At 37.2% G+C, this 27,946-nt stretch overlaps 1 protein-coding gene across 2 annotated transcripts in view; it reads right to left on the reverse strand.

The window, feature by feature from the left end:
- Nucleotides 1-27,946, reverse strand: part of LOC150104694 (N-acetylated-alpha-linked acidic dipeptidase 2-like) — a 346,412-nt gene that overhangs the window by 155,210 nt on the left and 163,256 nt on the right. For both annotated transcript variants that reach the window (XM_090395882.1, XM_090395881.1), the window contains exon 12: nt 1,603-1,667. In XM_090395882.1, coding sequence (XP_090252008.1) covers nt 1,603-1,667 — 65 coding nt within the window. The remainder of the gene's footprint in view (nt 1-1,602; nt 1,668-27,946) is intronic.

Here is a 27,946-nt window from a genome sequence, read left to right on the forward strand (position 1 = left end):
ACTGATGTAATTGCAAATTAGAATATTCCACTATTATTATTATTATTGTTATTAGACACCTCCAGGGAGGCCAAAGACTCATCGAGGGAGAGTGTGCCAACAGCATCGAAATATTCCACAATGTCCAATAGAAATTTTTGGGTTAAAAATTCTTGTCTCTTTGTGAGGGATATTAGTGAAGAGAGAAAGACAATGTCAAAGTTTACTAACATGCCTGTATCTGCTAGTTTAATGTCTTTTATTCTTGTGTGAAATTCTATAGAATATCATAGAAGCTGAGTGGCCAATGAAGGGATGGAGAAGGTTAGACAGAAATCTTGATATTTTATGTGGGACTGCCTATAGAATCCATAATAGGTCTAAGTGGACAGTTACTTTTATGTAATTTTTTCATGTGAACCATATATCTAGGAGGTCATGCATGGTATGCTTTGAGTCTTTTGATGGTTTTTTGATCTATGGATGTTGTTTCATTCAATAACTTGTTGAGTTTTTTGAGATGACTTTCATTGGCATCATTATTAAGCTAGGAGTATATGTTACGATCACGAAGCAGTAAATTCATTTTCTGATTGTATGATTTAGTGTCCAAGACCACAGTGGTATCACCTTTCTCAGCTTTGGTGATAACTTTGTTATTATTTTGTTTTAAGAAATTCATGGCTTATAATTCTGATGGTGGAATATTCAATTCTGATGGTTGGGCATTATAGATCACTTTGGCTATTTCAAAACATAGCCTATTAGCTTCAATACTAGATAAAGGACTGGTGTTCTTTTCAATGTTGTGTATGAAATCTAAATATGGAATACATTTGAGCATATTTAGATTTCATAGACAACAATGAAAAGAACACCAGTCGTCTGTTTAATACTGAAGCTAATAGACTATGGTTTGAAATAGCCAAAGTGATATGTGATACTCAACCATTAAAACTGAATATTTCTAAGAATTGAATTGCCATTTCTTAAAAAACTATATTATATTCTTAGAATCTGACAAGTCTGGCCTTGCTTCTCACGCTGTTGACACTAGGCACAGAGTTCTTTGGAACCAGACAAAACTTCTTCATTCCAGCAAGTTCGAATTTGATTGTCTTTTTTTTTGAAACATATGAAATGCTATGAAATTGTCCAAACCTGAACTGATCAGACTGCGTGTGAATATCCAAGTTTTGGGAAGTGATTGCTATTAATCATTCATAAGTATTTTTTAATTAGTAATTATTTAAATTTTTTTTTATCTATGCACCTTTCTATAATTGTTCCTTAGAGCTCTAATAGTGTAATATCATATACTTCAGTTGCAACTGAGATATGAGCTAATATATGCATTATTTATGACTCATTATTGTGATTCATGTTTTGAATGTAGTTAACAGTCTGTTCCCCCTGATGATGTCCACATAATCTTTGATGAAATATACAGGAGTTTTTGAATAAAATTCTATGTAATTCCCATACATTTTGTTTTGTTAATGGCATACACAGTATGCCATTAAAGTTATTTTAATGTCTAGTGCACATGTTCGATTAAAACTATTTATTTAGATGTATATTATGATAACATTCTCAAGTAAGTAAAAATATGATGTCACTTACCAGTTTTGTTGTATTTCGAAGTAAGTCAGCAAGAAATGGAGATGCACTTGGAGTAAATCTGGTTCCTGAAAATAAAAATAAAATCAATTGCCATTAGATCATAGAATAACTGTCAATTAACACTTCTTGTGTTAATTTAGCAATGCATGATAAATAGTCAAGGGATGTTACAGGAAGTGGAATCAGATTTCTTAACTAGGATGAGCAAGAAAAATTAGATCGAAGTTAAATAAATGAGCAGCATTATTAAACAGGAGCTGTGGAGGTAATATAAGGAGAAAGGTGATCAGCAAGTTCATGAGAAGTACACTATGCTTCTTGCCATATGCAAGAAGCATAGTAAGGGAAAAAAATGAATTGTGTTGCATAAAAGGAAGAAGGACTATGAAAGGATAACTTTAAAGAATAGAAATATTCTGGTTTTGTGACCACATGTTTATTAGATAACTGTTTTTAAAAAATTAAACAAGTACTAAAAATAACCCAACAAGTTTCGTTAGTCGTAAGACTAACATCTTCAGGGGTAAAGAGAACTAACAGTTTAAAGCACAAACTATAAGAAATTACGAAAAACAAGTTCATTTGTTGGTATTATGAACATCAAAAAAGTTTGTTAAAAAACCAAAAAAACAGATCTATACAACCGTTAATGCGAATAGATCTGTCATAGGTTGTATATATCTGTTATTCGGTTTTTTAACAAACTTTTTTGATGTTCATAATACCAACAAATGAACTTGTTTTTCGTAATTTCTTATAGTTTGTGCTCTAAACTGTTAGTTCTCTTTACCCCTGTCTTATGACTAACAAAACTTGTTTAGTTTTTTAAAAACAGTTATTTAATAAACATGTGGTCACAAAACTGGAATATTCTATTGAACTTCTTAACCACAGAAACCTAGCATGAAAACATTAATGAATGCTGATGGTAGGAAGATGAAAGAAGCAGAAAACATGAATTGAGTATTCACTGTGTAAGGATGTCCCATCAAATCCTATGACTGTATTCATTTTGACATTTTCGAATATCCTAAGCTTACATTCTCACATACATGAGCACCTGTTGCTTCTGACATTGACGTATCTTCATCCAGATGATACACTCTTGTACAATGATTGCTATTTAAGAGAAGGCAAGTGATCAGCTGTGTATCACAGGGCTCTGTTCTTGGACTGCTGCTGCAGCAGTTGTTCACTTTGCATCTTAATAATTATGGAAATGATTTGAGGAAGAACATCCAGTTAATTACAGATGGTGATAAACTAAGGAAGACAATAGTGATGCAGAAAGTATAGCAATGGTGATGTAAAGAGTTACAAAAATGATTTAAATGGTCTGACAGTGTGGTCAAAGAAACATGGCAGACAGTTCAATGTGGGATGATGAGACTGGCTAAATATTACATCAGTAGAAATGGGCTGCAAGAAACTGACATGACCTGGGATTTCAGGAGTGGTGACACTAAAAGGATTTGACCTAGTTCAAAGAAACTATATTGGCCCCAGTCCAGCATGGAGAGATCACATCGAGTGAGTGGTATCAGTGGAACTAGCTGTAGATCCAGAAATGAGTTGTTGTGTTTGTATACCAATGCTAGAAGTATAAGAAACAAGGCGGATGAAATGGTTGCACTAATTGCGTCTGTGCACCCAGAGATTGTCGGAATAAGTGAGACATGGTTAGATGAGGATGACATCCTGACAGGAATAGAGATGGAAAGGTATGATGTGTTTCGTGAGGATAGAAGGGGTAAAAAGGGAGGGGGAGTGCTATTGATGATAGAGAAAGAGTTATGTCCATACAAGGTAGAGATGCAAGGGGGAAATGGGGCCAGTGGTTTTGAGGCAGTATGGTGTGAGATAGAGGTGAATAGAACCAAATACTTGGTGGGATGTTGTTATAGACCTGGTAATGTGGATGGTGGTGATAGTGAAATGTATAGTCAAATAAGCCAAGCAAATAAGAAAAGGGTGATCATTATGGGTGATTTTAATTATGGCAATATAGACTGGAATGAAGAGATAGCAACTGGAAGTAAAGAAAATGAGTTTCTTGAGTTTTTGAGGGATAACTACCTCAGACAGTATGTAACAGAGGGCACAAGAGGATTAAGGGTCTTGGATTTGGTCATCTCATCGGAGGATGTAATTATCAATGAGGTATCAAATCATCCACCAATTGGTGAAAGTGACCATGAGGTGATTACTTGGGTGGTTGCCAGCAGTGCAAGGACCCCTGTGAAAAAAGGGTATATGTGGAACTACAAGGGGGGTGATTATGAAGAGCTCAGGAGACAGCTTGCAGGTGTAGCATGGAATGAGGAGTTAGCTGGAAAAGAGATCAATGCAGCTTGGGGGATTTTCAAAAAATATTTAGTGGATGCAATGTCTAAATGTATACCACGGGTGAGAAGGTTAAATAAGTTAGGTGTGAGATGGATGAATAAAGAGATTAAGCATGCAATACAGAGAAAAAGGGCATTGTGGAGGCAGCATAAGAGAAGTGGAAGTAACCAATTTCATGAGTTCTACAAAGACCAGGCAAGGAGAGTGACTTGGTTGGTGAGAGTAGCTAAAGAGAGGTATGAACAGCAGTTAGCTAATGAAGCTAAAAAGAATCCTAGGGAGTTCTTTCGATATGTAGCCAGCAAAAGAAAGAATGATTATGGAAGGATGACATTGATTGGAGGAAATGGTATAAAGACAGCTGTTGCAGAATGTGTGGTGGAGATACTTAATGAGCAGTTCATAAAGATCTTTCAATCTTGTGAATGTGACTTCATGGAGAGATTAAGAGCAGTTGATGATGGGGAGGAGAGACTGACTGTAAGTGAGCAAGAGGTGTTTGGGGAGTTGAGTAAACTAGATGTAAATAAGGCTGTGGGACTTGATAATATATCACCGCGTATTCTGAAGGAATGTGCCAGAGAGTTGACACCTGCCTTGACATATTTTTTTAATACGAGTCTTGCACTTGGTCAAGTCCCTAAAGAGTGGAAGGAGGGCAAGATTGTGCCACTTCATAAAGGAGGTGATCGAACTCAAGCATCAAACTATAGGCCTATCTGTGTGTCGGGTGTTGTGGTTAAGTTGTTGGAGAAGCTTGTGAGAGCTAGAATCCAGAGTTGGGTTGACAACAATGGTATAATCTTTGATGGACAGCATGGATTTGCTAAAGGGAGGTCATGTTTTAGTAATCTACTTACTTATTACAATAAAGTGACTGCTTCCTTGGACAGAGGAGAAGGATACACAGTAATATACTTGGATTTCGCAAAAGCTTTTGATAGAGTGCCTCATGATAAGTTGACAGTCAAACTAGAGCAGATGGGGTTGGATATTAGATTAGTGCATTGGATTGGAGACTGGCTATCTGATAGGTATCAACAAGTTGTGTATGGGGGTGCAATATCCAGGAAAAGGAAAGTCACTAGTGGAGTGCCTCAGGGATCTGTTTTAGGGCCATTACTATTTAACTTGTATATTAATGATATTGGCGAAGATTTGGATGGAGATATTCAGTTGTTTGCAGATGATGCAAAGTTGGGAAGAACCATAAAGAGTAGTGAAGATGTTGTGGCCTTGCAAGAAGAATTGAATAAATTGAGTGATTGGGCAAGCAAATGGGGGTGTGAGTTCAATGTTGCAAAATGTAAGGTTTTAAAATTTGGAAAACAAAGATGGGATGCAGAATTTATGCTTGGTAAGAATATATTGTTGGAAGTAGAGGAAATAAGAGATCTGGGAGTGATAGTGGATAAGGATCTAAAATTTAGGGGTCACATCGCCAAAATTGTGAAGACAACACAAAGACTTCTGGGAATGATGAGGAGGACACTGACGTGTAGAAGTAGGGAGATTCTTGTTCCATTGTATAAGGCTTTGATTAGGCCACACATGGACTATTGTGCCCAGATTTGGTCACCTGGTTTTCAGAAGGATGAGGAGATGTTGGAAAGGGTCCAAAGGCGACTGACTAAGGTAGTTTCTGACCTCTGGAATGTCGAGTATGAGGAAAGATTGAAAAGATGTAATTTGCAGAGACTAGTGGAGAGAAGGAAGAGGGGAGATATGATAGAGACCTACAAGTTGGTAAGGGGTTGCTATAGGATCAATGGTGGAGAAGTTCTACAGCGAATAGTGGGAGATCAGGGGAGAACCAGAGGTCATCCCTGGAAACTGTATAAAGAGGGTGTGAGTAGGGGAGTGAGAGGCAGGTTTTTTTCGTGCAGAGTTGTGAATGATTGGAATGCCTTGCCTGAGAGTGTGGTGTCTGCAAGGAGTTTGAATGTGTTTAAGACCCGGTATGATGAGATGTGTTTGAGATAAAAGGACCTCCTAGATGAGTCTTTGACTCCATGAGGTCTTGTTTAATAATAATAATAATAATAATAATATTATAAAAGTGACATAAAGCAGCTCACAGTTTCACTAAGGTGTTGCAAAAAAAAAAAAAAAAACACTGGTAGAGATAATGAGGTCATCATCCCTTTTTTATAAGGTTTTGAAAGTAGTCACACCAGGACTACTGTGCTCAGATTTGGTCACCAAGGTTTTCATGGATAGAAAAACGAGAAAGTATTGGCAAGTGACCAACATGGTGGCTCATCTATGGAGTGCTCCCTAAGAGGTTAGGCTGAAGATTTGTGGATTACAAAATTTAGCTGATAAGTGGAAAAGAAGGGATAAGAGGGAGAAACATAAAAAAACTTCTGATTTTTTTGAAGACAAGACAGGTGAAAAAAGAACATGGGATCACCCCTGGCAGTTGTGTAAGAGTGTAGTAACATGTAACTTTGCATCATCTGCAAACAAGCTGCATATGTCTTCAGTTAAGCCTGTCACAAGATTAACACACATCTTAAAATAATAATAATAATAGTAGTCCCAAAACAAAACTAGGCAGCATGCTAATAGTAATTCTTTTTTTTTTGGGGGGGGGGTGCACAGTACCCAATACACCAACTGCCAACAATACCTATTTGAACATCCAATTCCTAACCCAGTCAGATTACTCTAATATTCAACCAAATCATCATTATTATTACTCAGTCCTCCATGGAGTCAAAAGACTCATCGTGGGAGGTCCTTCCTAAGAAACACAAAGTCTATCAAGACTCATCGAGGGGAGGTTCCCCCCCCCCCCCCCCAAGAAACACAAAGTCTATCATACCGCTCCTTAAACCCATTGACCGCTCTCGCTCTCACCACTCCATCAGGCAATGCATTCCATGGTTCAACCACCCTCCATGCAAAGAAACCGCTCCTCGCCCTCTTGCAAACAGTTTCCTTTCGTAACTTCCAGGGATGGCCTCTTGTCATCACTCCTTCCCACTGTTCAACCAAGCGAAAGAACTCCCCAGTGTCAACTCTGAACCACCTCTCAACAGTTTAAAAGTCTCAGTCATATCACCTCTCCTTCTTCTATCCACCAAACTCTGCAGTCCACATTCCCTCAGCTGATCCTCAGAGACTTACCTTGATTACCTTGATGGACCTGTGGTTTCAGTCAGGATTTCTCCATGACTGCAGGTCGTAAAGAGTCCAGCTATTCCTGTCTTGGGCTTTTCTTCTCCATTTTCTTCCAACTTTCTTAATCATTGGGTTTTCACACCTTAAGGCTGGTTTCCAGGTTTCCTTTTTTTATCTCTCGGATATCAGTTTGTAACTCTGACTGTCCATCTGTTGTCTCTCATTCCAGGGAGATGTCCTGCCCATCTTCTTTTGCTGTTGTATATTGTTATTATTATATCTGTGAGCCCAGCCTTCTTCCTGATTTCTGTGTGTCTTACGTGGTCTATTTTGTTTATATCGCATATTCTTCTTTCTATTTCAACGTTGAGTTGTTATTAAACTTTGTTCTTCTTTTCAAGTTGTGTTCCATGTTTCACTGCAATAAGTTAATGCTGGTAAGATGTGGCTCTTATGTCTATATCAATGTTTTGGTTGGTAATTGTTGATTTTATTTTGTTGACGGCTATCCAAGCAGCTCTTTTTCTCTCTCCTTGCTATTTCATTTGATATATCATTATTCATTTTTATGGACTGGCCAAGGTAGATGTATTCTTCAACTTTTTCGATGGTGTGAGATTCTAGAGTGATTGTATAATCTTTACAGTATTTGTTTTTCATCCATCTTGTTTTGTCAGGGTGTATTTCCAATCCAATTTTTTGGCAGTTTTGGCTTATGTTATTCAGCATTGATCCTAGGAGTTTGGGTGAGTGAGATATTAATACCACATCATCAGTGAATAATAGGATATTTAATATTTCACCATCAGTGTTTATTCCATCTTTCATGTCAATTTTTCAAATGATGCTGTCCAGAGTAGATGTGAAGAGATTAGGTGAAAAGACATTACCCTGATGTACTCCTCTACTTAAGTTAATTTAAATCGGGTGATTGAAAAGGGTGATGTTTGTTGTGCTTTCTTTGTAGATATCTTTTATGAGTTGGATGTATGCTTTTTCTACGCCTTGTTCTATTAAAGCTTGGGATACTGCGTTATGCTCAACAGTGTCAAATGCCTTTTTAAAATCTATAAAAAGAAGACAAAGCAGGATCTGGTATTCTCTGTATCTTTCTGTTAGCTGAGTAATAGTTTGAATGTGATCTATTGTTGAAAAGCCTTTTTTGAAACCAGCCTGTTCTTTGCAGCTATTTTCATTGATGGAGGTTTGTATTCCATTTAGGATGATTCTGGCGAATATTTTATATGTGTGTGTGTGCTAATAGACAGATAGGTCGTAGTTACTGATGTCTTCTTTATTACCTTTTTTATGCAGAATTATGGTGTTTGATGTTTTCCATTTAGTAGGTACTTTCCTTAATTGTATATATTGGGTAAACCTTTAATAGAGCTTTAAAGAGTCATATCACAGATCAGAGACTTATACAATGGAAATCATCATCATCAATTTCCTGATATGTACCCTTAAGGAGGTCTTCGGGCTACTATGGCAGGCACTACGTGATTAAATGTATATTATTAATAATTTCCTATCAAAAATTTTCCTCCAGATTAATCTATTAGTTGCCAGCACTCCACTATTGTTGTATCTAACATTTCATTATTCTAGGGCACTTCTGAATGAATCAATCTCAATCCACCTAGAACTTGGTCTTTCTCTGGTTTTTTTCCCTCAAATCTTGGCATCAAACACCTATTTTGCTAACCTTTCCTCTCCCATCCAAAGTGACATTATCATCTTAGACTAGCCCTGATCACACATTCTTGAATGCAAACAATGTCAAGTTCCTTCTTAAGGTCTTAATTTTTAATATGATACTGCCACTGATGTCATCTGTTTACGCCCCTAATTTTTCGAAGAACTCTCCTATCTGCAGTCGCTAATCTTTGATCAAGTGATTTATTTCTAACCCAACTCTCATATTCATAGTTTAAAACTGGTTTGAACGCTGTCTTGTATACTTTTAGTTTAAAGTTTTGGCTAATTTCTCTCTTATTTCATATAAATGTATTCAACCGGCTCCTAACCATACCAGCTTTGATTATTTTGTTGTCTATTTCCAGATTTAACTTGCCATATTCACTAAACATTGTGCCTAAATAGATGAAATATTTTACTTGTGTTATAGGCTCTCCATTCAGAATACAAGTGAAGTTTTCAATACATCTTCAAAAATGTGGCAGCTTGTACATAAGCACTGCAACATCCCCAAGGAAAAATGAAAAAAATTAAATTTTTTTGTATTTATAAATAATAACAATGCTTACAACATTATATAAATGCAATACAACACGTTAAAGGTTACAGCTCATGTTTCGACATTGACTGAATACTTAATAATTGATTAACGCTTCAGATTACAAAACAAATGCACTGCAATCTAACGTAGTGTCGGAATTATCATGTTCAGTCAGTTGCGGCTAGACTCGGCAATATTCGTTTGCCTGTTGAGCAGTGTCGCTACAGATAAATTGTGTGCTTGCACGTGTTATTTCTGTGAGATAGAAAACTTTTATTATTGGTGTGTGTTCGTGGTGAGGGTGAAAAATTTTGGTAAATTTTAGTTTATTCTAATAAAATAACATATAATTATTTATTTATTATAGATACAAGGCTGAATTATGATGAGTGTCACTGTTGAAAATATTAAAAGAATTATATTTTCTCAATTATCATTACATGAAAAAACTATCGTTACACGAAACAAATGCACTGCGATCTAATGCAGTGTTGTAATATCAAAACTGACACTGCTCGTTGAGCAGTGTCGCTACAAATAAATTGTATGCTTGTACACGTTATTTCTGTGTATGAAACTTTTATTATTGGTGTGCATTCGTGGTGAGGATGAAATATTTTTAATAAAGCAATTTTTTAATATGTAAATTTACTATTAATAAATTGGTTACTCGTTAGGAACAAATGAATTATTATTATTATTATTCAGGCCTCCATGGAGTCAAAGGACTCATCGTGGGAGGTCCTTCCTAAGAAACACAAAGTCTATCATACCACTCCTTAAACTCGTTGACCGTTCTCGGTCAACCGAGAACTATCTGACCACTCCATCAGGCAATGCATTCCACGGTTCAACCCCCTCCATGCAAAGAAACCACTCCTCACCCTCTTGCTCACAGTTTAATTTTGTAACTTCCAGGGATGGCCCCTTGTCATCACTCCTTCCTGCTGTTCAACCAAGCGAAAGAACTCCCCAGTGTCAACCCTGTAACCACTGTAAATTCCTCTGTAATTCTCGCATACAGCTTTATTCCCCCCTCCACTTTTTTTTTTTATAAATGGGAACTCTGAAAGCTCTACTCTAATCTAGAATTTGACCTTCTGACTAGGTCCTCTGAATCATGCAGTGTAATCACTGGAAAACTTTTAGAACTCCATATTTGAGCATTTCTGGCCGAATATCATCGGCTCCAGCTGCCTTTTCCACATTTCAAGTTTTTCTTCATGTTTTTTTTTTTTTTTTCCTACCTCAAGTATTGATATCAACTGCTGTTTGCATTTCTCTTGCAAACTTTCCATTACACATCTGTCACTTGTTTTATTTAACAGTCTTTCAAAGCAATTACTCCAGACAGCTAGGATATCCTTATCTTTAGTTTTTATGCCACTTTTATGATCTTTGATTCCTTTCATAGTATTCTTTCGTTATTTCTATGCTTTTTCAATAGCCTCCAGAACATTTTGCCACCTTCTTGATATTTATCTGCTATATTCTTATCAGTCTTCCCATGACTTTTGACTTAGCTACTTTCACGCACAGCTTAGCTCACTTTTTTTTTCTGTATTCTTTTAGGGCATCTGTTGACTTATTTGCTAAGCACTTTTGGTATGCTTTATTATTTTCTAAGACTGCATCTTTAATTTCTTGTGAAAAATAAGAATGCCACCATGGCATTCTTATTTTTCTAATCTTGCATACAACATACAAGAGAGAGAGAGAGATCACATGCCTTCCTGGCTTAATCAATGTTTTCTTTGTTTTCTACTGAGGCTCCAAGTTTTGGTTCTTGTTTTCAAATTGTTTCATTCTTTCTTCAATAATGTTTGTATAATTAAGTCTACAGTTTACCTGTATAGGCTGTTCAACTTTAATTCTATTTAAAACTTTTTTACATACTTTTCTTTTCAATGTGATATTCAGTTTTATCCTACTTAAAACTAAATGGTCACTTCTGCTTTCAAATCCTTTATACACTCTTGTATCCTGAACCAGCATGAAGTTATCACTATGAACAATAGCATAGTCAATGAGGCTTTTCTTATTTCTTGTCTTCTCTCCTAGTGAACTTGTGCACAGTGTTAGTAATACTAGTCCATATCCTGAACAGGAATCCAGTAGATACCATTATTATTAGCATTACTGTTTTCTCCAAATTTTCCCACAATGTTTCTATATGCCTTGAGGGATTTCCTTCCTATTATGCTGTTTAGATCTCCAACAAATAGACTTTTTCCATTTTCATTATGTCAGCTGCCTGATCTAGTGGCTCAAAACATTTCTTCGCTTCTTCCTTAGGAGAACATTCTGTGGGGCCATATGCACAAATAAGTTTTATTATCCATTTCCCAATTTTGAAGTTTGCCCACATAATTCTTCTTGAGACTGCCTTCCAATTAAGAAGTTTATCTTCATGTTTGGTGTTGAATGCTATCACTACTCCTTCCTTTCCTTGATCATTATTACTCAAATATAACATCCTATACTTATTATTTAGTAAGATCTCACCTGTTTTTGTCTTCTTTGTTTCAGTGATGCCAATTATGATCCATATTGTACTTTTCCAGTTCTGAGCTGGATTTGTTTTTACAAGGCTGGCCAAGTGGTTAGCGTGTCCGCTCTCCAGTTAAGAGGCTGTGGGTTCGAATCCCGCCGTGGGCATGGATGTTTGTGGAAATACTAGTGATGGTCGACGGTGTTGGTGTAGTTGCTGTCAGTTGGTGGATTGTGAGTAGTGGAAGCAGAGTTGTAGAGCAGATGCCCTCCCTCGATGAGTCTTTGGGCTCCCTGGAGGTGAGAAATAATAATAAACCTTGCAGAGGTTGTGGCTGATCTGAGAGATACAAACAAATTGTTTAATATAAATATTCTTACACATATCCTGTGTATAGCTTGGAGGACATGAGTAGCTGCACATGCATTTATTACGAGTGATATTCCACACTGTTTATGTGGTCAGTTTTGGTTTAACACGTGTTATGAAAAGGTGTGTGATATTTCATAATAAATTGTATCTGAGAGATACCGCGACCTCCAATGTCAGTATAGTATTGGTTATTTTTTATTTATTTATTTATTTTTTTATTTATTTACAGTTGAAAATGGCTGGAAATATATATCGATTGGTAATCCATCAGATGTTGAAGAGAGTCAGCGATTTTGTCACTCGGACCCAATGATGAGAATGATAGAGTTGAATGTGAAAATGAAAGCGATATTTGATAGTAAATTATATCTGAGAGATACCACAAACTCCGATGTCAGTATACTATTGGTTTACTTGTTGTTTTTTTAATTTGTTTCTTTGTTCAATAATTTCTAGATTGTAACTGAAAATAAATAAACCATCATATATTATATTTGCAGTGTTTTTGTTAAAGTTTTATCGCATTTTAGCACATACTAGTAATGAATGTATCTCTCAGATACACATGACCTATGCTGCAACTTTTTCGACCACGACCTCAGCAGGATTCATACTCCTTATAATGATGGTTGCTATCTTCAGTTCTGATGTTGAGTTTGTTCTTCTTCTTTTCTAGATGTTGAGCTTAAGTCCAATTTAGTTACTGGTGATGTGGCAATTTATATTCATTGGCTCTTCCAGAATCTACTCCCCTCACCATATTTTCCTATTCACCCTCAACTCCCCACATTTTGCTGTCCACCTTGCATTCATATTATCACATTCTCATCTCTGATAACACTGTCCTCTTCATTCACAAACACTTCAGTCTCATCTGTTTCACTCTCCTCCTGCTCTTTTGAATCACCTCTGACTTCCTCTGATTCCTTGTTCACATTGTTGAAAGTTTATTTTTCACTTGGTTAGACTATAATAAATTTAGTTTAATCCTTTATCCAAGTGTGAGCAAACAAAGGTAGTACAACACCGGGCAACTCATAGCAAAGGTGGACCAAGATATCATCACTTCTATCTCAGTATCTTCCATAATGCAAAACACATCTCCTTGTGGATATGTATAATGTTATGCATTAAGAGAAGGGCCACTACCCATACTAGTCTTGAAGATATTTTCAGGTGCAAACTCTGTTTGCTCACACTTGGATAAAGGATTAAACCTTGTTCCCATTATTCATTTCATTCATTACACTCTTTTCTAGTAACAGACTTCAGACTTTCCAGCTGATTCACACCACATCCATTAAAATACAATCCATCAGTTTTATACAATTCCATTCCCCCATTGAATGTGTTCTACATATCAACAAATGGCATCACTCCTCACTCAGCTCTGACAGCAACAAAAGCAAGAATAAATGTAACAAATGTGAGTATGATTGCCAGTATGAAAGAAAGCACAGTTTGCTCAAATGCAAAACTTGAAGAATGAGATGATTAAGATGAGAAATGAGATGATTCACATACAAAATGAGATTAGACACTTGGTAAATGGGAACAGAAGGATTGCTTGCTGTCTCAAGTCATCATTGTCTTACCTGGCCAACACACTGACCACCCTTCTTACCAACCATTTCTCTTTGTTGTTTTTCCCTCTCTCATCAATAATATCTTGATATTCTAACATTCCTCCAAGTGTGCAACCAAATTATCTGTTCCCACAACTACCACTAATTCCCTCATATATATATATTTACTTCTCATATCCAAAGCATAAATCGCACTATTTTCATCCTTCCCTCCTGGAAAACAGACCTGTTCATTCTCTAATCCACCGCCTAATAATGGATCTCCGTATAGTGTCATTCTCGAGTCATTCACCGCCTCTTTTTTTCTGCACTATCATTCAATTTTTTTCTTTCACATCCTTCTGTTCCCATTTACCAAGTGTCTAATCTCATTTTGTAGGTGAATCATCTCATTTCTCATCTTAATCATCTCATTCTTCAAGTTTTGCATTTGAGCAAACTGTGCTTTCTTTCATACTGGCAATCATACTCACATTTGTTACATTTATTCTTGATTTTGTTTCCACAATCACTCCTGCTTTTGCTCTCAGTCATGCTCTACTTCATTCTTGCACAACTGCTATTGCTCCTTCAGTCTTTTTTGTATTCACAATCATATTCTCTCAACCACTCTTTTGGCTGATATCATTCTCAATCTTACACTATTCATTATTTTCTGTCTTTTGTTTAATATTCAATTCTTGTTCTTTACTCTCCTTTAACACCTCACAGTCCATCAAAATATCACACTTTCTGCAGCTCTATATCCTCTCACTTCTCTTATTCATTTTCTCTGTAAACACATCCTACACATTTCCCATGCATATGCATACTACACTGTCTTGAGAACAAACCATCTTCATAAAATATATACCACTCGCTACATTTGATCTCTGTGCTTCATATTGCATTAATTGTTGTACTCAAATCCATTTTGCTTTCATTTAGTATAAGCTGCAAATACAAGAATAAAAACCAAACTTACCAACAACCACAACAAACACTATGCATTCAGCCTCAAACTATCATGAATAAATAAAATTTCACTGAAATGAATACAGCCTGCCTTGATGGAGTCTTTTTTTTTCAGACGGACTGAGTGAATGCAGTTTGCAGGACCTTATGAATAAAAAGGAGACAATATGATTGAAACATACAACTTGGGATTGTTACCTAGATTAATGGAGATTTTTCCTAGAATAGAGAGAGAAAGAGAGAAGAGTGGAACAACAGGCCATCCCTGGAAGCTGCATAAGGAGGGTGTGAGTAAGGGAATGGAAAGAAGTATCTCTGGATGGAGAGTGGTTGGTGAGTGAATGCCAGTGGTGGCCGGTGAAAATTTTGAGTGGGGGTGCTGCATATACAAAATAAGAAAAATAATTCGTTTTTTCCTGATCAGTAACCAATTTATTAATAAGTAAAAAAAAAAAATCGGCTAACGCCTATTTGTTCCTGTATAGGGAGTAAGATAGGCCGTTTACCCTATCTAACTTTTGGAGAATGAGTGGGCAGTTCAATCTCCACTGGTAGCCAATCAGAGAGATAGCTATCACTGATTCATCGGTATGCAGTGAAGAAGGCGGCAAGCTAGTGCCATCATCTCGTGGTCCCTAACCCTGACACAATATTTTTAATGTCTGAAAACAGTGTGGGTTCGACGGTCGATTTTCTTGAGTTTACGGGACGAAAAACCTGAGTTTCAGGAGAAAAAACCCGCTAGCCCATGCCAGAGATCGCCTAACTCGGGAACCGGTCGAAAAAAGGCTTAGAAAAATTTCCTCTAGTCAGTGACTAGATTTGAACCACCAAATCCTTTCTTCGTGCGGTCAAGCGCCGTAGAGTGCAAACGCCACTTCTACTGAGCTACACAGGCTCTTAATAATTTATTAATAAGTAAATTTACAAAAAATTGCAAATTGCTTTATTAAAAATATTTCCCTCTCGCCATGAATACACACCAATAATAAGTTTCGTACACAGAAATAACGCGCACACGCATACAATTTATCTCTAGTGATACTGCTCAATGAGCAGTGTCAGTTTAGACATTCTGACACTGCATTAGATCGCAGTGCATTTGTTTTGTGTAACAATAATTTTTCATGTAACGATAATTGAGAAAATATAATTCTTTTCATACTTTCAACAGTGACACTCATTCATAATTCAGCCTTGTATCCATAATAAATAAATAATTATATGTTATTTTAACAGAATAAAACAAGATTTACCAAAAATATTTCACCCTCACCACGAACACACACCAATAATAAAAGTTTCATATCTCACAGAAATAACGTGCACAAGCATACAATTTATCTGTAGTGACACTGCTCATTGAGCAGTGTCGGATTCACTTGTTATGTGCAGTGACAAGTGCAAATGAATATCAGAGAATCTAGCCGCAACGACTGAACGTGATAATTTTGATGTTGCGTTAGATCGCAGTGCATTTGTTCTGTAATCTAAAGCATTAATTGAACAATTCCACTTATTAACTATTCAATCAATGTTGAAACATAAGCTGTGACCTTTAACATGTTGTATTGCATTTATATAATGTTGTAAGCATTGTTATTATTTTTAAACACAAAAAAAATTTAATTTTTTACTTTTTTCCTTGGGGATCTGCAGGTGCTTAAGTATAAGCCGCCACCGGTGAATGCATTGCGTGAGAGGGTGAAAACTGAAAGTGGGCTTAAGGCATGATTTGATTATCTTTTTTTGTGTGAGAGTGACAATCTAATGATTGTCAACTGGCTGCGCAGTTTAAAAGATATGATCCTAAATAGAGATCTTAGATATGATTATAGACTGGAAGGAAAAGACAGTATACAGAACAAAAAAGAGCGACTTTCTAGATTTTCAGGGATAACAGGCATGTGAAACATGCAACACAAGATTTTTAGAGTTTGATTTAGAATTATCTTCTTAATTCCACACATCAGTGTCCTCTATATCATTGACATAATTCATTGTGCTGTCCTCACACTTTTAGTTATGTATCTTATAAATTTTACATATTTATCCACTATTACTTCCACTCTTTATTAGCTCTACCTTATCTAACATATTACAGCTAACTGTATACTTTACATTCTATCTTTGCTCACCAAACTTTAAAATGTTATACTTTATAACATTGAAATGGTGACCTGTATACAACTGCATATCATCATCATTCAAACCTTTCCCAATACTATTAAACTTACGAGTTATTATTATTATTATTACTATTATTATTAACATCTGACCTCCATGGAATCAGAGACTTTGAGGTACACTATAGCACACAGTGCTCATCCAACCATGCCTTAAACTGATTCAATGTGTCTACATTCACAACGCACTCAGGCAATGCATTCCATTCACCAAACACTCTCCATGCAAAGAACCTCACTCCTCTGTTCACACCCTCTTTATAGTTTTTAGCAATGGCCTCTTGTTCTATCCCCTCTCCCATTCTGTGAAAAATCTCTTCAATGTTAACCTGATAACAACCCCTCACTTACTTATGTGTCTCAATCATATCCCCCCCCACCCTCTTTCGCCTATTCAGAGGTTTTGCAACTTACATTCTCTCAATGTCCTCATACTCCATATTCCAAAGGCCACTGACCCACCTTTGTGAATCTTCTCTGGATCCTTTCCAACATATTCTCATCACCATGAAAACCCAGCGATCAAAACCGTGCTCACCAATAATCCGTATGTTCTTGATCAAGGCTTTATACAATGACATCATAACCTCTATTTCTGCAGGAAGAAGCATCAGAACAAAAGTGAGTGTGATTGCAGGAATGAAATGTTGTTCAATAGCACAAATGCAAGAGAGTAAATGTGGAGTGAAAAGAATGCAAGAATTGAAGAACAAGTGGATCATGAAGTATATGCACAATGACAACAGATGTTTGGTGAATATGAATGATAAGATTAGAATGAAAAAATGTAGAGAAAAAGAAGCAACAAATGACTCAAGAGTGGTGATATGGAGATTCTATTATTAAAGGTGATGAACGAGAGGTTCACAAGGTCTGTTTCTAGGAGGGAGGATGAACAGGGTGACTGATGCTGTGGATATGAGAAATCAACAAGCAAGAAGCCAAGCGGTGGTAGTTGTGGGAATAAATTATTTCACTGGACAGAATGCAAGGATGGATATCAGGAGGTTACTGAAAAGAGTGAAAGAATGATGAGAAAGACTGTTAGTGTGTATTGCCAAGGTGTGACAATGATGAGTTGAGATAGCAAACAAGAATTATCAATGATTGGTTGACAGAGCTGCATAAGGAGAAAGGTGTGCAGTTTGTTAATGTGTGAGATGCATTTGAGAAAAGGATGGAATTGTACAAAACTGATGGATTACATTTAAATGGATCTGATGCAAGTCGGCTGGATAGACCATTAGCTGGGAGAAACCAGTGGAACTAAGAGGTGATGTGATATAATAATAAGAAGTGAAACTTACTTTCATGAGTAAGTACCATGAGAAATGAGATCAAGAAAACAGGAATGCAGGTTGGACAGGTAATTGGAGGGGTGGGGCTGGGTGGACAGGGGGACATGACATAAGGAGACAAGATGCTGGAAGTAGTAGAGAATATATGTTGGGATTGGTAAGCATAGGAATGAGATGGTTTGGGATATAAGAAGAGTAGCTCCTGAGGAGATATGTGGAATAAATGGTGATAAAGGTGGGCAGAAATGAATAGGTGTGGAGAAATCACAGCTGACAGGTGGCATATTTAGGAGTGGTTATAGATCTAAAAGTGAATTGCTGTCTTTATTTGTGAATGCCAGGAGCATTAGAAATGAGTAAAATGAGTGTTTCACTCAATGAGTTTATTCAGCCAAAAATTGTTGGAATAAGTGAATGGTTGGATGATGATATCTTAACAGGTGGCCAGCCATATGAAGACATCTGTGAAAAAAGGATATAAGTGGAACTTCAAGACTGATAATTATGAAAAGCTTAGGAGACATATCTAATGAGAGCTATTGCACAGAATGAAAGAAGAGATAAATGCTGCTTGGGCATTGATTAATATCTACAATGATCGAAACTAAGATCTGTATTTAGCAGCAGCAAAAGTATTCTAATAGTCAAATTTTCTGGAAGAAAATGACTATGGAGCCAGCTCAATTAAATACTAGTAATAATTCTGTTGCATCAAAAGCATACAAGAATAAGTCAGACTGTTGCTAAGGACAGAAAAAGTGCAGCATGAGTAGCAATCAGCCAATCTGGTGAATAAAAAATATGGAGTTTTTAAGACATAAGTAGAAATCAGCTAATCTGGTGAATAAAAAATATGGAGTTTTTAAGATATGTGGCAAGTAGAAGAAAGACTGATTATGATATGATGAAGTTAAAGAATGAAAATGGCACATATTATTATTTATTATTATTATTAAACAAGACCTCATGGAGTCAAAGACTCATCTGGGAGGTCATTTTATCACTCACTCTCCCACACACACACACACACACACACACATGCACACACACACAATCTCATCATACCGTGTCTTAAACACACTCAAACTCTTTGCAGACACCACACTCTCAGGCAAGGCATTCCAATCATTCACAACTCTGCATGAAAAAAACCTGCCTCTCACTCCCCTACTCACACCCTCTTTATAGAGTTTCCAGGGATGACCTCTGGTTCTCCCCTGATCTCCCACTATTCTCTGTAGAACTTCTCCAATATTGATCTTATAACAACCCCTTACCAACCTGTAGGTCTCTATCATATCTCCCCCACTTCCTCTAGTCCACCAGAGTTTGCAAATTACATCTTCTCAATCTTTCCTCATACTCAACATTCCAGAGGTCAGAAACTACCTTAGTCAGTCGTCTTTGGACCATTTTAAACATCTCTTCATCCTTCTGAAAACCCGGTGACCAAATCTGGGCACAATAGTCCATATGTGGCCTAATCAAAGCCTTATACAACGGAACAAGAACCTCCCTACTTCTACACGTCAGTGTCCTCCGCATCATTCCCAGAGGTCTTTGTGTTGTCTTCACAATTTTGGCGATGTGTCCCCTAAATTTTTAGATCCTTATCCACTGTCACCCCCAGATCTCTTATTTCCTCTACTTCCAACAATATATTCTCACCAAGCATAAATTCTGTATCCCATCTTCGTTTTCCAAATTTTAAAACCTTACGTTCTGCAACATTGAACTCACATCCCCATTTGCTTGCCCAATCACTCGATTTATTAAAGTTTTCTTGCAAGGCCACAACATCTTCACTACTCTTTATGGTTCGTCTCAACGTTGCATCATCTGCAAACAACTGAATATCTCCATCCAAATCTTCACCAATATCATTAATATACAAGTTAAATAGTAATGGCCCTAAAACAGACCCCTGAGGCACTCCACTAGTGACTTTCCTTTTCCTGGATATAGCACCCCCCCATACACAACTTGTTGATACTATCAGACAGCCAATCTTCGATCCAATGCACTAATCTAATATCCAACCACATCCACCCTAGTTTAACTATCAACTTATAATACAGTAATCTATCAAAAGCTTTTGCAAAATCCAAGTATATTACTGTATATCCTTCTCCTCTGTCCAAGGAAGCAGTCAGTTTATTGTAATAAGTAAGTAGATTACTAAAACATGACCTCCCTTTAGCAAATCCATGCTGTCCATCAAAGATTATACCATTGTTGTCAACCCAACTCTGGATCCTAGTTCTCACAAGCTTCTCCAACAACTTAACCACAACACCTGACACAGAGATAGGCCTATAGTTTGATGCTTGAGTTCGATGACCTCATTTATGAAGTGGCACAATCTTGCCCTCCTTCCACTCTTTAGGAACTTGACCAAGTGCAAGACTCTTGTTAAAAAAATATGTCAAGGCAGGTGTCAACTCTCTGGCACATTCCTCCAGAATACGGGATGATATATTATCAAGTCCCACAGCCTTATTTATATCTAGTTTATTCAACTCCCCAAATACCTCTTGCTCATTTACAGTCAGTCTCTCCTCCCCATCATCAACTACTCTCAATCTCTCCATAAAGTCACATTCACAAGATTGAAAGATCTTTATGAACTGCTCATTAAGTATCTCCACCACACATTCTGCAACAGCTGTCTTTATACCATTTCCTCTAATCAATGTCATCCTTCCATAATCATTCTTTCTTTTGCTGGCTACATATCGAAAGAACTCCTTAAGATTCTTTTTTGGCTTCATTAGCTAACTGCTGTTCATACCTCTCTTTAGCTACTCTCACCAACCAAGTCACCCTCCTTGCCTGGTCTTTGTAGACCTCGTGAAATTGGTTACTTCCGCTTTTCTTATGCTGCCTCCACAATGCCCTTTTTCTCTGTATCGCATGCTTAATCTCTTTATTCATCCATCTCACACCTACCTTATTTAACCTTCCTACCCGTGGTATACATTTAGACATTGCATCTACTAAATAGTTTTTGAAAATCCCCCAAGCTGCACTGATCTCTTTTCCAGCTAACTCCTCATTCCATGCTACACCTGCAAGCTGTCTCCTGAGCTCTTCATAATCACCCCCCCCCCCCTTGTAGTTCCACATATACCCTTTTTTCACAGGGGTCCTTGCACTGCTGGCAACCACCCAGGTAATCACTTCATGGTCACTTTCACCAACTGGTGGATGATTTGACACCTCGTTGATAATTACATCCTCCGATGAGATGACCAAATCCAAGACCCTTAATCCTCGTGTGCCCTCTGTTACATTCTGTCTGAGGTAGTTATCCCTCAAAAACTCAAGAAACTCATTTTCTTTACTTCCAGTTGCTATCTCTTCATTCCAGTCTATATTGCCATAATTAAAATCACCCATAATGATCACCCTTTTCTTATTTGCTTGGCTTATTTGACTATACGTTTCACTATCACCACCATCCATATTACCAGGTCTATAACAACATCCCACCAAGTATTTGATTCTATTCACCTCTATCTCACACCATACTGCCTCAAAACCACTAGCTCTATTTCCATCTTGCACCTCTACTTTGTATGGACACAACTCTTTCTCTATCATCAATAGCACTCCCCCTCCCTTTTTACCCCTTCCATCTTCACAAAACATATCATAACCTTCCATCTCTATTCCTGTCAGGATGTCGTCCTCTTCCAACCATGTCTCACTTATTCCGACAATCTTTGGGTGCACAGACGCAATTAGTGCAACCATTTCATCCGCCTTGTTTCTTATACTTCTAGCACTGGTATACAAACACAACAGCTCATTTCTGGATCTACAGCTAGTTCCACTGATACCACTCACTCGATGTGATCTCTCCATGCTGGACTGGGGCCATTTCCCTTTCTGCCATTTTAGAACCCTTTGCAATTCCATCTGTTTCCTCTTGATTCCTGGTCATCCCATTTCTTTCCTGCCTACACATGCTCTCACTTTCTCTTGGAGCATCCACCTTTCTCATGCTGTGTACCCCTGTCCACCCTGAGCCTCCCCGTTTCCCATTTCCCAGATATGTAACAGCAAATATCATCTGCCCTCATAAGGATTATGGTGCACAGATTTGGTCACCTGATTTTCACTAAGATGATGATATATCAGAAAGGATCCTGAAAAGATCTGAATAAAGTCTACAGAATGTGAATATGAGGACAGATTGAGAGAATGCCACTAAGCCTTGTAAATAAAAGAGAAGAAGGAGGGGAATATGATTTTTTTAAAAATAATATATATATATATATATATATATATATAAAATGCAAGATGTTTCAAGACCTATAACACAAAAATACTATATGTAGACAAGTGATTAGAAAGACTAAAGGAATTTGTTAATGTGTTTCTTGAACAGGTTCAAGACTGTATTCATTGGGAAAAATGTATGAAGAGAACTGTTCCAAAAGGTATATGGAATAAAAGAAGAGGATGAGAAGTTGCTTTAGTGAATCTGGAGCTAATGGTATATGGATATTGACACGCAGCTGTCCATGTTCATACATGATTAGAGGGAGCTGAATGGAGGAATGGTGGTGGCCAGTTCAGTGAAACAGCATCTGTAGAAATACCTATAGAAAAGACATACTGCAGAAACAGAGTATCTATGAGAAAGCAATCAGACAAGAGTCAGTCAAAGAGGGTGCATCCATTAGGCAAATAGCTCTCTCTTTTAGATACAATAATATACAATTACTTTGGCATGATGGAAAAATCAAGCAAGAGGCAACTATCCACCATGACAAGCAATGAACAATCAGAGAGGAGGCTGGCAATTCATTCATGCAGGATTAGGAGGGAGACCAAAGGTCTCTCCTTCTTACTCTTTTTTTTTTTTTTTTTGGTGGGCAATAAGATAGCTGACCTCTATCTCCCCCTTCTAGGAATGGGCTGGATAAAAAAGCCTACTTTCATGCCACTGGATAGATGCCAGAGGAGTTGGATAACCTGCAAAAGTTATAAAGGATGGGTGTTAGTTCTGGAGCACAACTGGAGAAATACCATTTGGGACAGAAAACCCATTAGTATCAAAGCCACTGATTATTTTGCTGATGTTGTGAAAAAAAAAAAAAAAAAAAATCAGAGAAGGCATATTAATCATGGTTTGTGGAATAGTAGAGAGAGAGAGATTTGCCCTGGTCATCTAAACAACAGTCACATTAGTTGATCAGGAATTTTTACCAGATTAATGTAGAAGAGATTTTTCACATAATTGCGGGTGACAGTGGTAAAACAAGGGATCATCCCTGGAAACTGTATAAGGAGGTGTGAAAAAAAAGGGGGGGGGATGAGAAGCAGATTGCATTGAAAGTGGAATCCATTTGCCTAAGAATTTGTGTGTGCGTGTGTGTGTGTGAGAGAGAGAGAGAGAGGATCTCCACAATAATGAGTCTTGACTCCATGGAGTCTGTTGCTAATAATAATAAATGTTTTTCTTTAAAATATGTCAACCTTTTCTCAAGGGTGTATTAAATGCAAGTTATTAGCATGCTTATCTTTTCTATTTAGCTTCTGATATGAGGATATTTATATGGTATAAGTAGTCTAAGAGGCAAACATGTTCAAATTTATTATTATTATTATTCAGTACTTCAATAGAGCCACAAGACTTATTTATCATGGGAGGTCCATATCTTAGAGAATACCAAGTATGATTCCATTCCTAAATTCATTCACATCTATGTTCTTACTTCCCTCTTAGGTGGTGCATTTCTATGGTCCAACCACTTTCCATGCAAGAAAGCTAGCTCTCACTTTCTTACTCACTGCTTTTTCCTTAGCTTCCAGTGGTGGCCACTTCCCACATACAGACAAATCGGTCCTTCAGAACACACGCAACTTACAGACAGATAATACTAGTTGTGGTGGCAGTGGTGGTGGTGGGCAGTAGATGGTGTTGATGTAGATGATTGGTAGTAGAGGTTTGGTGTAGTGGTGAAAATGGAGAGTTGTAGGTGTACTCCCGCAATGAGTCTATTATAATAATAATAATATCATGCAGGGGTGCTTAAGGGTCAAAGCTGTATAACTGAGAGGAGACCTCCATATAGCCTTTCAAGGAATGCGGAGAACCGACCAGGACTTCTGACCTAATGTCCAATTCTCACCTTCTCGTGGTGCACCCTGTTGGGTATCTACTTTGATACTGAACGAACGAGGATGGGCTGGCAATTTGGGATTTATCCGACCAAATTGTATTCTTATTGGATAATCCAAAATAAAAAAAATGATAGTACAACATGACAAAATTTTATGCCAGCTGGGGCGTCGCCTGGTTAAACAAGGCCCCCGTTGTTTTCACCAGGGAACTAGGGTGAACAGCTAAAAGTCAGCTACTGGAACAAATCTGAAAACAAACCCCAACTCAACATCACCAGAGTTAAAGATCGGTACTATCAACGTAAGAAGCCTGAATGGCAAAGAAATGGAGCTAGCTGAGGAATTAAATAAGTACCAGATCGACATAATAGGGGTGACTGAAACAAAAAAGACCAAAACTGGTGAGATCGTTCTGAGCAATAAATACAAAATGTTATATTCAGGCAATGACAATCAAGGAAAAGAAGGAGTAGCCATAGTAATCAACACAAAATACGAGGCTAATCTTCTTGAATGGCAGTCAGTCTCAAGTAGAGTAATGTGGGCAAATATGAGAATGGGGAACTGTACAATGAGACTTACTTGTGCCTATGGTCCCACAGAAGGTTCTACTAAGGTAGAAGTTGAGGAATTTTTTGACACTTTAGAAAAAGCAACTGACACAATGAAAAAGGAAAAGTTGGTCCTTGTTGGGGATCTAAATAGCAGAGTAGGAAATGATTGTGAGACATACAAAAATATTTTGGGAAAATTTGGAGAAAAGAGCAAAGCTAATAATAATGGCAAATATCTGTTGGATTTCTGCTCAGGACATGGACTGGTTATTACTAACACCATGTTCCAACATAAAAATGTGCACAAATTCACATGGAGAGAAGAGGCTAGGAATAAGAAAAGTCTCATTGACTATGTTATTGTTGATAGTGATGTTTTCTCCCTGGTGCAGGACACCAGAGTGTACAGAGGATTTGAAATTGGAAGTGATCACTATTTAGTCTTGAGGAGGATAAAATTGAATTTCATATTGAAAAGAATAACATGTAAGAAAGTTTTAAAGATAATAAAAGTTGAGCAGCTCTCAGATGTGAACTGTAGACTAAAATATACAAAGATAATTGAAGAAAAAATGAAAGAGTTTGAGAACAGGAATCAAACCTTGGAGATTCAGTAGCAAACTCTGAAGAAAACATTGATTGATTCTGTCAGAGAGGCATGTGGTGAGGTTGTGTGCAAGGATAAAAAAAATCAGAACTCCCTGGTGGACACGGGAAGGTAAAGAGGCAGTGAAGGAAAAGAAGAAAGCATATCAAAAGTTCCTGGCAAATAAGTCAGCTTTTACTCTTACAGAATACAGAGACAAATGTAAGAAAGCTAAACAGTGTGTAAAACTAGCTAAACAAAAGTCATGGGAGGACTTTGGCAAGAATATAGAAAATAAATATCAAGAAGGTGGCAAAATATTCTGGAGGTTGTTGAAGAAGCTTAGTAATGGAGGAAAGAGTGCTGTAAAAGGAGTTAGAGATGATAAAGATGACATGAAAACGGTAGAAAAAGATATCCTTGAAGTATGGAGTAATTACTTTGAAAAACTGCTAAATAAAACAAGCAGTGATGACAGCACAGTGATAAAAAACACTGACCAGGCATGCAGTCAGGAATACATATCCATACTTGAAGTAGAAAAAGCCATCAAAGGCTTGAAATGTGGAAAGGCAGCAGGAGTAGATGATATTCGACCAGAAATGCTGAAGTATGGTGGTATAAAAGTCTTACAGTGGCTGCACTGCACAGTTCAGAAAGCCTGGACAGAGGGACAAATTCCCGATGATTGGCATAGAGCTCTCATAGTACCCATATATAAAAAGGGAAATAAAACTGAATGTGAGAATTACAGAGGTATTTCCCTACTGAGTGTTCCTGGCAAGATCTATTCAAGTATACTTGAGAAACGGTTGAGAAGAATTGTGGAAGAAAAGCTTGGTGAAGAACAAGCTGGATTCAGGCCAAATAGAGGCTGTCAGGATCAGATCTTCACTTTACGACAAATAGTCGAGAAAGCATGGGAATATAACAAAGATCTGTATTTAAGTTTTGTCGATTTGGAAAAGGCATATGACAAGGTGCCAAGAGAGAAGCTATTCAATATGCTGCAGTTATATGGTGTCAATGGGGCATTATATCAAGCAATACTTAGTCTTTATTTGAGTTGTAAGTCAGCAGTTAGAATTGAAGGAAGTATAGGAAGATGGTTTAATGTTAAATCTGGTGTGAGACAAGGATGTACATTATCTCCTCTGTTATTCATTATCTATATGGATCACATTATGAAGGAAAGTGGTATTAAACATGATATCAAAATTGGAGATGTTAATGTCAGCTCTTTGCTATATGCGGATGATGTTATACTTCTAAATAAATCCGCTACAAGTCTGCAAGATTCTTTGACTAAATTGAATAGCTGTTGTAATAGATATGGTATGAAGGTCAGCAATAAAAAGACAAAGACAATGAAAATAGGCAGAATCATTGAAAATGTCAACTGTGTTGTGAATGGAGAACCTGTGGAACAAGTAAAACATTTCAGCTACTTAGGCACGATTTTTACTGAAGATGGTAAATTAAATATAGAAATAGACAACAGAATCAGCAAAGCTGGTATGGTGGGAAGTCAATTGAATAAATTCATATGGAATAAGAGAGAAATTAGTCGGAACACTAAATTAGCTGTATACAAGACAGTGTTCAAACCAGTTTTAACTTATGGATCTGAGAGCTGGGTCAGAAGTAAAACACTTGACCAAAGACTAGAGACCGCAGATATGAGAGTCCTGAGAAAGATTAGAGGCGTGAACAGATGGCATCAATGGCAATATCATATTAAAAATGAGGATATTAGGAAAGAACTTGACATTGTCAACTTCCAGGAATGCGTTAGCAGAACTAATCTCAGGTGGTATGGTCACTTAAATAGAATCGGAGAGGAAAGATTAGCAAAACAAGTGTTCTCTGCCAGGTTGGCAGGAAAACGACCCAGAGGAAGACCAAGATATAGGTGGATTGATATGGTACAAAGTGCCTTAGACGATAGAAATATAAGATCTGATAATGTTGGAGTCTTGACAAGTAACAGACTGATTTGGAGGAAAATTGTAGATAGGAAGTTAGTAATGATGTAATTTTTTTCATGTAGTACTGTCATATCCTGTACACCCCTTGAGGGTACATGGCAGGAATTTGATGATGATGATGATAATATCATGCAGGAAAACTCTGCAGTTTCATGCACCCATTCTCTCCTTGTAACCAACTTAACACAATTCTGATATCATTTTGTTATTTGCCTTTACCCCTTCCAAGGTTACGTTATCCCCTTCAAATTCTGATGGCCAAATCTGAGCACAGTAACAGTAACCCAGAATTGGTCTGTCAACATCCTTGTAAGAAATCCAACAATCCACTGGGGTTGCCTTCACCACCTTTGCAATATGTTATTTGAGCTTCAGTAACTTCTATATATATATAATATGATTTATATGATTTCTATCACAGATAATTATCACACATTAAGTTTTTAAATTCATGCTAAGTCAAATAGCCTCCCTTTCATTACA

The sequence above is a fragment of the Typopeltis vanoorti genome, chromosome 7 (assembly GCF_054136105.1).
Source record: "Typopeltis vanoorti isolate ZY-2024b chromosome 7, IOZ_Tvanoo_1.0, whole genome shotgun sequence".
NCBI lineage: Eukaryota > Metazoa > Arthropoda > Arachnida > Uropygi > Thelyphonidae > Typopeltis > Typopeltis vanoorti.